Source organism: Gymnoscopelus microlampas, assembly GCF_963454915.1.
Source record: "Gymnoscopelus microlampas genome assembly, chromosome: 8".
NCBI lineage: Eukaryota > Metazoa > Chordata > Actinopteri > Myctophiformes > Myctophidae > Gymnoscopelus > Gymnoscopelus microlampas.
Window position 1 is genome coordinate 33,504,204 of NC_139945.1, and position 11,501 is coordinate 33,515,704.

Below are 11,501 nucleotides of genomic sequence, written 5' to 3' on the forward strand. Positions count from 1 at the left end.
TATATTAAGAGTACTGTGTGTATAGGTACTGTGTGTAGAGGTAATTCTGTATTACTGCTAAAATTACACCCTTTACTCCTTCCAATACTACTGCAGGTGATGTCATGTAATTTCACCTTGGTGTTCCTCCCAGCAGACAGTGTGCAGAGCTTCATCACAGACCTCAGTACAGTCATAGTCCCTTCCTCGTTCATCTTTACTTTCACACTGGAGACAAACTCGCTGAAGTCCTGAGCCAGAGACTGCAATACAAAGCCACCCTCAACATTAAACATGGGGTTCTTGTTGAATGTACTGTATGCACTGTAACTAATAATTGCCTATTTCTGGCAATTGCAAATTAAGCTCGTGAAGTTTGATGACTTTGATGAAGCAAAAGTTAAAGAAAAAATATTTAAAGATTTAACACCATGAAAGCCCATCATCTGTTTTTATTTATTTATTTTCTGCTATACAAATAAAAACTCTTAAGAGTCAATTTTCACATGGGTTTTAATGCCTTCTGGTTTTTATACCCGTCATCTAGTTAGATAACCGCGTATTTATTTTTGGGGAGGGAAAGGGCGCCCCACCACCTATAGATTGATAACAGCAAAAGAATAGTCACCTCTGAGAAAGGGAAATACAAAGACAAAAATAGTGAGTAAACATATATACGTAAAGTACTTTGCTATTGACCATACAGTACCTTGGCCTTAGTGAAAAGCTGAGACTGACAGGCCTCGTCTTCTGTTAGGACTCCAGTGGCAACATATGCAGCCAGAACTCCAGTCAGAAGACTGAAACAGCGTACCAGGCACTCTGGAGACATAGTCTGAGACTGAGCACAATACAGAGCACCATAAATCTCAGATGTATACACAGATAAAAACATAATCATCACAGGTAAAAAAAATAATTAAAACATTCTGCCATTTGACACTCTCTCCCGCCACAACACACACATTCTCAAATCTAACCACTACTTACATCAGGGGAGTAGCAGTTGAGTACATTGTTGGCAACACCTAACAGCAACTGCTCCATCTTTTCTTTGAGGCTGGGGACGACAGGGATTTGGCCATCAGTTGGCACCGGCCTAGCAGCCTTGTCCTTCAGCTCTGAGGGCAGTTCATCGAAGCTGAACAGCAGGAACAGTCTCTCAATCTCAGCCAGGGAGTCTTCAGACTCGCACCCTGCTTGCTCTTGGAACGAGGCGCTATGCGCAGAGGAAAAGAAAATTAATCCTTTAAATAATCAATCATTTTAATTTAAACCATATACTTCATTGGCCGTGGTCAAAGAAAGTTCTCTCAATAATAGAATAAGGAGACCACGTCCAACTACTGCAGATGGGTTAGTTATTAGTCATTATATTATTGACATACTCTACCATATAGCTTAGTTACAATTATGTTTTATTAATTAAAACAAGTACAGATTTTCAGGACTTTTATTGACACATACAAGCATGGTTAGAGTAAGCATTTAGCACACTGTTTAGCTTTTCCCTTACCTCTCCAGTACTTGAGAACCAAGAAGAAAACTCAGGCCAGATCTGGTGTCTTTCAGGGTCAAAGACACTAGAATGTCTGCTATCAAATTGTGAGGAAAATCACTGAAAACAAAATTATAATGAGAGATCAACTTTGAGGCTTTTCGTCATTAGCTGAAATCAATACTTAGTACAAACATGTCTTAAGAAGCTTCTCTCCTGTATGTGTAGCTTTAAGCTGTTAGGGGCAACAGCCCCAAAGACAGGCTAAATCTAACAGAATGTTAGTTAGTGTCCTTGATGGGGTTCCAGGGGGTCCACAGCAACATGAGGAAAAGTTTAATAATTTAAACCCAATATTTATTTTTTTGTTATTCAATCTTGTAGATGTGATAGTTTCAAAAACATTAGACAAATCTTTTCTTATTAGGGTCCCTGGCACAAAATGAAATGGGGGTCCCATGGCCATAAATATGATCCATGACATGAAAAGGTTTGAGAACCACTGCCTTAAACAATAACAGGTTTATAATATATCTTCCCTGTATATCTAATCAGCTGCTTATAAGGCAAACTAAACATCCGCACTCAACGATACAGGGCCTTCAATGACAGCAGTGCTGACCTGGAGATGATGGGGTGAGGTCTGGAGCTGTCCTCCATCTCCTCGCTCTGTTCGGTCATCAGCAGCCATGCGATGAGGATCTCCTTCAGACTGGGAGTCCCGGAGCCGTCCGTGGCTCCCACGTAGTCCCAACCCGTACCCAGGGCCAGGCTCTTAGGGACTGGACACTTCAACAGGGCCCAGGTGAGACAGAAAGCAGCTGGTCTGCGTATGCAAAGACAAGAAAAACGACAGAGATGGATGTTGCTGATGTGTGCACGCGCACACACACAAACACAATGAACAAGGCACTTTCCAGTGACAGATAACTGTAGTAGCAATTGTAACATTAAAAAAAATCTAATTATACAGGAAATATACTAACGGGCACAATTTGCATGCTGTGCCAGAGAACAGCTTCCAGAACTCTCCGTCTGCAGCGATCAGACCGCCTTGGACGATGGTGGTCAGGAGGTCCAGACAGAAGGCTTCGGTGTGGGGTGAGCTGACCCCTCGCAGTGCCAGGACCCATACCCGGGCCCACAACCGATCCAGCTCTGCCTTGTGGGCCAGGGCCTTCCCCGGGTTGCCGGCCTGGCATCGAGCCACTTCCTTCAGGCAACGCAACACATACGTTCCCCTCTCTCCTCTGCGCTGCTCCGCCAGGAGCTGGCACATCACCGAAAGTAGAGGGATCAGCTCCTGGCTGGGAACCATGGACGGGTACTTGGAGGTAAGTATTGCTGTAATCTGGAGCCTATTTAGAAGGGAACAAAGAAGTTCAAAATAACAATACATACATCAAGGTGAGCAAAGCAATTGTCTTATTTATATATATATATATATATATATATATATATATATATATATATATATATATATATATATATATATATATATCCCCTACTATAATTCTAGTAACCTCTGTCCGTCCGTCTGTAGTGGTGAGTGAGTGAGTGAGTAGGTGAAGCTACCCGGTTCTCCTCAGTGGCTGGACCAATTGCTCTGATTTTGCACACAGCCATTGACCATTACCATCTGAACGCAACTGTGAAGCCCGTTTCTCAATTTCATCAAATCTCAGCTTCTTATTAGCGTTTATGTGTCAAACAATGTCGCCATGGTTACGGGCCTGCCCAGCTATGGGACAAACTGCCTCCCGGGTTGCCAGATCATGTGCGCATATCCCCCCACGGATGCGCTGCGCCGACCGGGTATGGTCTAGTATATATATATATATGTTATCCCTAAAGACTTTTTTGAGAATTAAAATCAATCAATTAACCCTTTTAGTCAACAAAGGCCCTGACAAACTGCAAGCGTCAGACGCACGCATTGCCAAACGCATAAGCCTCACTGGAGGCGTCAACTGTCTCTCAGAGCTCTGTTCTATTTTAGAGAGTCGACGCGTGGCACAGACTATCCAAAATGAGTTGGAGCAACGCAGAAAGGTAACCTATTTTTATTTCTTGTTGTGCGTCAGTGGTGCTTGTGTCAGTGACGCTTCCAGTGTGTCACCGCCTTAAAGGGTAAGACCACTTTGGTAGAGGTTTGGGTTGTGTAGTTACCTTGCCATGATGTAACTCTAAAGGTGGGCAAGAAATAAAAAATAATTGCTCCATTGATTAGAAATTGATAATTCAAAATATGCTCCTCATTGACTTACATTGTACGGTAAAACTGCTCTCAAAGTCACTCTTTAGCACATAAATGAACCCAAACGTAGTTGATTCAGACAATATAGAGCATCACCAAACCCAGTACTGTTTGTTTTTTTAATAAAAATGTCAACTTCCTGTTGATTTTACTATTTGAAGATCTGGATCCGGATCCGCCGATCCAGTCCGGGTTTTCTACTTATTAAAAATGGCAAAATCAACAGGAAGTTGACATTTTTATTTAAAAAAAAAACAGTACTGGGTTTGGTGATGTTCTATATTGTCTGGATCAATTTTGTTTGTGTTTGTTTATGTGCTAAAAGAGTGACTTTGAGAGCAGTTTTACCATACAATGTAAGTCAATGAGGAGCATATTTTGAATTATCAATTTCTAAACAATGGAGCAATTATTTTTTATTTCTTGCCCACCTTTAGAGTTACATCATGGCAAGGTAACTACACAACCCAAACCTCTACCAAAGTGGTCTTACCCTTTAAGTGGTGGCTTCAAAATCATAAATGATACAATCTCAAAGGTTTCATGGATTATTCTTCTACTATGTCAGACTGAACCGATTGCTCACCAAGGTATGACATCAAAGTCATTGTGCTGGGGCTGCAGGTGGTCTCGAAGGACTTCCCAGCCCAGTTCAATGCGCCTGCGCTTGCTGGGTGTGCTGTGGGTGGGACTGCCCCTCTGTGTACATCTAGTATGGACCTGGGTTACCTCCAGGACCTGAAGATCACGGTCCTCACTGAACAACTACACCACACAATAAACACAGGAAAAAGAAGTCAATAACCTTAGGATATGACAGTTTTGTACAAACTTTAACAACTGTGAGATTGTATATTGAGAATCACCTAAAGTACCGGTATATATAAATGACTAAGCACGTGCTTAGGATTACAGTCCTAACCATTTTAATTAGATTTGAATCAGACTTGGCAGATCAGTTAGGATAGGGTCACAATCTGCACTATTATTATTATAAAATAAATTAATACATCAAAAGGTCAAGGTCAGAGCTCAAGGTCAATGTTTATCCATAATAAACATACAGTAGCAGTTTTTGCTTTCACCTAGTGTCACAGCTCTATCTGGGAAATGACAGTAGTGTGCATGCATGAATATTTCTGGATAAACACTGTTTCAACCAAACATTCTCCGTCCCCACAGCAAATAATCGGTATAGCAATTATTACACTTGTGTGAGTGTAGCAATTATTCACCTGGTGACAGACATCAGCTGTGAGCGCTATGAGGTTGTTTTTGACAGCTACGTGTCGTGTTCCGGTGGCGTACTTCCCTCTGCTGCCGATCTGGCTTATCTCTCTGACCAGAGCGTCGTATAGGTTGTACAGCAGGCTGCGCCACTTGGTCCAGTCCTCTGCATAGGCACCTTGAACATGACACAAGTATAACCCATTAAGAGCTGAGGCCGATTAAAAACCTAATACCTAAATGTTCTAATGTCTTCTTTTCCAAAAATGTAAAAAAATAGCAGGTGTACAAGCTCGCAGCGCGCCACTAAGATTGTATATCTGCTATTTTTGAATAGCCAATGCAAAAATCTAAAATGACACAGATGGTTGCATGGTTCTAACTCTCTCACTGCCAAGAACGACTTATGACGACTTTCTTTTTTTTTGTCGTTTTTTCACAAAGAACTAGGAGATTACGTGATCCGAAGATTTACTGCTCCATTCACTTCCTGGTTAACTTATTACTTAAAAATCCTGTATCTCGGCTCCTGTGTACTTTTTTTTTACTATGTATGCTATTACTTTATCATACATGCTATTTTCAAAGGCGTATAAAAGTGGAAGCACAGTGAAACCCTCTGTAATTAGCAACCATCAGACTACTTCAAAAGGTAAGAAAATCGAACATGGTTGAAACACAGTTAATATAAGCAGAAACATAAATGAGGAGAAAGAAATACATTGCATTTGGGTGAAATAAAAATAATACAACATACATTTATATTAAGTTGATGATGCAGCATCAGATTTCAGGGGATATATCCCTTTATATACATCTTAAAATGTTAAACTTTAAAAGAAATGATGACTTATGCAAAACTATGGTGTAGATTAATGGACCTTAACCCATTTAGACCCGAGGCCGATTCTAAAACGTTTTCTGAAAAACAACAAATGTATGTTGCTATATACTGTACATAGCAACAGGAACCCCAAAAGGGGTCCACGTCCTGAAAGGTATAATTACAAATAGGGGTTCCCGCCCAAAATGGGTAAATAAACAATTCGGTCTAACATGAAAGAAGTAGTTAAAAGACTTATATTGACCCATAGAAAGTGCAACATTTGGATCATCCCTTAATTCGTCAACCAATGAACAGTAGGGATTCCAGTGCTCAGAACCAATACAGTACTGAGCTCCTACAATCCCCATTTAATTGAACATATGTATAAAACAAACATGGTGCACGAATAGATTATTTACATACATGATTTACAGTACCTGTTTCCTGTGTCTTGGCTCCTTTGGGGTGGTGGACACTGAGCTGCAACTGGAAGAACTCAACTAGCTCATCTTTGAGAGAAGAGCTGGGCCGGCTGTCAGCCCAGACATGCAGGACAAGGGGCAGTAGCTCCTCTCCCAGAAGACACACTCTCATGCGACAGTTCAGGGCTGCGGACCTCAGGAAGATGTTGAGCGCTGAGACCAGGTGCTCCACCACAGTCAGATGTTTCTCCTGCCTGCAGGTGTGTCATAAAGTTAAGTCGAGAGTTGATGTTATTTATATTCAGACAATTAGCTGATGTTCTTGGCCTTCTGCTATTTATTTTATTATGAAAGTACCCCAGTGAAATCATTTTAATAATATTGTGTGAGGTTTGTTTGTTAATGGTGCCAGCATGGACTGAACAGTTTTGTTCATTTGTTTGATATAAAATATTGCTCACTTCTGTCCAGGAACTATTAGTCAAGAGAAGTCAACAAGAGAACACTTAACCTCAAAGGATGGCGCTCTCTGCAACATCCTAGTGCTTAGTTAAGTTGGAAAGAGTCGGGTTTCCAAATAATAAGGCTATATACAGAATTTAGGAGATAATAGTGTTTTACATAAAATAAAATAAAGTAACAACATATATTTTTAAAGACTAAAGATCATTACACACCGGCGAATATATGCAAAATTCGACTGCAGTCCGAATAAATGAAACACGCTTTTTCGCTCCGCGAAACATCGAAGATTGCATTGACTTTATACGTTTTTTTAAAAAAAGTATTATTTGCATGAAAAGAATCGCCCCCGGTGTGTAAGGACCTTAAGAGTCCTGCCAACAACCCCTAGAAACTGTACTGCATCGTACACCCAACAGGAACAAAGTGGTTCGAGAACCAATCCTTAGATTCCTGTGCTGTCACTATTGGGGCTACAAATACAACTAAAGGAACATTTAAAACTATTATTAGTGACAGAATGGGGGGACATATATTGTACATTCACTAACAGAGGTGCTAGAGGAAACACCATGGGTTCACCAGAATCAGTAGGGATAATCCTGCCATCTGCCTATTAGAGATAATCTTGTAGCAATTTTGGCCAGAGGATGGCCCTAGAAAATACATTATGGGGTCCTGGAAACGGTTAGGGTTCACCTATCACTTTCAGTGACATGGCAATCCACCAATTACATTTTGAGATGTGTTGTGGCTAGTGCTAGAGAAAAGGCCCTGCATGTGCTAAAATCAGTAAGGTTCATCCTCCAGGGAGCATAAAGGTGCAAAGCATTATCAGTGAAACACAAGACAGATCCATTTTTGATGGAATTTGACAATGTTACCTGACATTGAGAAGTACTTTGGAGAAGAAGCTGAAGAGAGTGTTGTGGAGTCCTTCGGTTTGCATGCAGCAGCCTTGCACCACCGTGTGGATGACCCTGCTCACCAAAACACGGTTGATGGTCTTGGAAGAACTGTTAAACAAGCTGCAGTAAAGATCCAAAAGACCTAGGGATAACAAACAGAAATGTAAGGCATTTAATGGGCTTATACGCATTTAGATTTTACATTTGGCATCTCAGGAAAAAGTAAAACTTTTCCATTAGGGACATTCAATACATTGAATACAAACTTAAAGCAAGAAAACAATAATATTTAATGACATTTAAGTGTGTGTTCTAGTGTTGATGTAGTGTAGTAACTGTTCATCCATAACATTCAAGTATCTTAAAAGTTGACTGAGTAAATATTGAGCTGAACAGCCCACACTGACCCTGCCATTGCTGTGAGGTGATATCACACCAGTACTTGCGGATGGAGAGAATGTCCTTAACCAGGAGACTACTGTAGTCTTCTCCATAGGCTGAACATGTGTAAGAGTTCTGAAGCACCTCCATCACATGTCTCAGAAGGTCACTCGCCTTCAGACGTGGACCGCCTGGAAGGGAGTTAAGACAGAGTGAATACATTATACTGCATTCCAAAAGAGACTGTAAAATGTAAAGCTTAAAATTAAAACATCACCAGAGATTAGCAAAATGTTCAGGATCACCACTTATAAGGATTGGTCAATGACAATGAACACTGGAAACTAAATATTAGATTTGATAGATCCTAAGTAATTTATGCTAAACTTGAGACATTGCTTTTGGTGTAACAATAAACTGCTGGATATTGAGAGTGAAGTCAAAATGTGTCGTCTCTGCTGGTCCTTACGTTTGTTGGCACAGCGAATGAAGTCCTTGACCAGGCTGGACATTTCGGCCAACTTGTTCTTCCGTGAGGTCAGAGTGGCTGCTGTAACAGTGGATTTACCTGCTTGGATAGTCGCAGTCTCTTTCTGGACATAGCGCTGTAAAAACCTGACACAAAAGACAATAGTGCAGGCAAAAATTAGTAGACTGTTATTATCCTTATCTTATTATAATTGTCATTATAATCTCCTGAATGTATGTATATACAAAGCCCTGAAAATTATTCTATGCAAAAAAAGACAAAGCAGAACAATGAACGATATCCAGGCAATATTTCAATAGCTTATGTAAAACAATGTGCATGGTTTATGTGAAGCTGAGCTGCATTAAACAGACTGTGAACATCTCCCTTTTTTGAATAATAGTGCAAAAGGCAGCCTAAATACCTGAACACAGCATCCCACGAGAGTTGCTTGGAGCCTTTGGCAGCTTTGGCTTCAGAGATGTGATCCAACTCCTGCACAATCGTTGGTTGTCTGAGGAGCTTCCTGAAGCGTTCAGCCTCTTTCTGATAGCAAGAGACAACAACGTCACTTTGTGCCAAAATGTCAGCTACATGGTAAACACAAGGAATGCAAGTGCTTTGTTCGACTGATACAAGAAACCACCCTATGCTGGAAACACAAGTGTAATTGATTTGGTATCTACTCTGCAGCAAATACATGGACTGTTACACAGTACCCCTGTAACATGAGGGATGGTGCTCACATGGACAGACATTATTGCTTTGTGGCAAACAAAAGTTGTTATCTATGCCAAGGGTCTTCAACAGGGGGTCCGGGATGCCTAGGGCGTCCTCAGAGTTACTACAGGGGGTCCGCCAAATCTTTGTGTGATAGAAACTGTTTTTAGGGTGAGGTTAGTGTCCAAACCTCACCCTATAAGTGAGGTTTGGACACTGACCAATCCTGCACCGTGATTGGCCAATAGTCTACAACGCAGTCTACAACCCTAACCCTTCCACAGTCAATGCAAATCTATACTTTTGCAAAGTCAGTCATTACAGCTAGTGTCATCACCACTAGCTGTAATGTGATTGGCTGACTTTGCAAATTCAGGACTGTGATTGGCTAGCGAAACACATGACACATGTGCAGCCCTATGAATAGCAGTATGGACTTAAAAAAAACACTTTTCTTTTACATTAACCACTTAAACCCTAGCATCACTATTCTGTGGGGAACATTTCCCGAAAAAAAGGAGATCTACAAGCACACAATGGCTCACGCTGCGAGGCGTTGTGAGCTTGTAGATCGACTATTTTCCGCAAAGAGGTAGAGGGGGAAAAAAGAGCAGACCGATTAAATGTTTACAAGTATTTACACATTAACATGAAGCTACACAATGATAGTGCTGTCAAACAAGTCTATTAAGCCATCTTTGAACTTTATGAAAAAGTTTAATCTGCGACACAATTTTATACATTATGTCCGTAGTGGGGGTCCCTGCTTCAACTCTGGTTCAGCTAAAGGGTCCTCGACCTGAAAAACGTTGAAGACCCCTGATATATATTATTATTATTATTTATGATTGGCGGCAATGACCTTGTAAGAGCCATTTGAGCCATGTATATGATTGCTTGTTATAATTGCTTATTAATTGATGATGTCACTGCAGGGCTTGGTCAAGGCCAAGTTGCCTAGGTACTTAACAGGGCTGTAATCAGCAGCAGGTGTTGCCAGTGGCAGAGGCAAACAGTTTTCGACTGTGTCTCATGAGAGCTGGAGGTCTGTGTACGTTTTGAGTTGTATTAATCGTATTTGTTTATTGTATGCTATAGTGAATGGCACGAAAGCTACTAAGAATAAAACGTTTGTTTATTAACTCAACGGACACTTGTGGACATCAGTTTGTATGGAGCACACGTCAGAACTCCCTCGGCAACCAGTATAGTGGCAAAAGTATAGGACTCTTGACACTACACTTAATAGTACACCCAAGTATAGGATTTGGGCGTTACAGACCTTTCTCTCCGTGGCTTTGTCATTCTCTATCCCCCTGCAGCAGATCAGGAGTTCATGAAGATCCAGGCTCATGATTGTTTTTCAGACTAAGGAGATGCTCCTTCCATCCACAAGATGTGGCCAGTCTGCCACCTGACAGGAGAGGAAAAAGCAGGATAGTGAGAAGGTTGATGATGGATGTCTGCCTACATTAGCCAAGTGGTTCTCAAACTTAGCTAAAATGGGTCCATTTGTACACTCTCTGAGTTTCAGACCAATAAGAGGTCCATTTGGTTCCTAACTATCTATCATTTGGAACTAACTCCCTCAAGGACCCCTGGGGGTCCCCAGGACCCCACTTTGAGAACCACTGAGCTGATCCCACATTCTCTCATTTCTTAATTCAGATTGAGGGAACATTGTATTTAATGATTTGTCATGCAAACACTAAAATATCTGAAATGACAATGTACTAGGATAAATACATTTACCACGTGAATGCATTACGCCTTGTTATGTGAAGTTAACGTACAAGAACATTAGCAGGGCGAGTAGCCTAAGATCAAGACTCTCGTAGATGTAGTTTATAGATTTTGAATGTCAAAATCGATAAAATACGAGTCTTGATCAAAGGCTAGCAGGGCAGGGCGAGTATAAGATTCCAAACTTTGGTGAAACACGCGCAGACAGACAGTGACAGAACAAAAAACACTGTTTCCTTGCGATAATAACATGTTTCTGTATCACAATACCTCTGTTGGTGTTAAAGTGTTGATGTTAGTCCCCTGCAACTATAAGCACCTGTGCTCCACACTCCATGGGCATACAACAACACTAGAAACGCACACAATACAGGCGCAGGAAGGAAATCAGAAGAAAATCCCGCCCCAGCAGTGAGTGTGACGACGTCACAGCCGGGTAAACTCCAGTGTTGCCATATTCTGTGAGAGAAATAAGCAACCATGTCTAGAAAAACAAGCCCAAAAGAGGCCACACGGGCACTTTGAGCAGATCTACAAGCTCACAACACGCTGTGATGGGACGCGTTGTGAGCTTGTATGCTACTGCTATTTTTTTTTTAATCTTGAAAT

At 41.1% G+C, this 11,501-nt stretch overlaps 1 protein-coding gene across 2 annotated transcripts in view; it reads right to left on the reverse strand.

Annotated features, from left to right (window-relative positions):
* Positions 1-11,243, reverse strand: part of atm (ATM serine/threonine kinase) — a 46,745-nt gene extending 35,502 nt beyond the window's left edge. The window contains exons 1-15 of one of the 2 annotated variants that reach the window (XM_084064774.1): positions 11,163-11,243; positions 10,432-10,563; positions 8,854-8,975; positions 8,430-8,575; positions 7,987-8,151; positions 7,556-7,721; positions 6,225-6,463; positions 4,970-5,139; positions 4,321-4,499; positions 2,464-2,835; positions 2,100-2,303; positions 1,496-1,597; positions 970-1,198; positions 689-820; positions 117-242 (exon numbers count right to left, since the gene is read on the reverse strand). In XM_084064774.1, the coding sequence (XP_083920900.1) occupies positions 117-242; positions 689-820; positions 970-1,198; positions 1,496-1,597; positions 2,100-2,303; positions 2,464-2,835; positions 4,321-4,499; positions 4,970-5,139; positions 6,225-6,463; positions 7,556-7,721; positions 7,987-8,151; positions 8,430-8,575; positions 8,854-8,975; positions 10,432-10,503 (2,424 nt within the window). In that variant the 5' untranslated portion in view covers positions 10,504-10,563; positions 11,163-11,243. Of the gene's footprint in view, positions 1-116; positions 243-688; positions 821-969; positions 1,199-1,495; positions 1,598-2,099; positions 2,304-2,463; positions 2,836-4,320; positions 4,500-4,969; positions 5,140-6,224; positions 6,464-7,555; positions 7,722-7,986; positions 8,152-8,429; positions 8,576-8,853; positions 8,976-10,431; positions 10,564-11,157 lie in introns of both variants that reach the window. The other variant, XM_084064775.1, reaches the window with a different exon arrangement.
* Between the last annotated feature and the right edge of the window lie 258 nt (positions 11,244-11,501).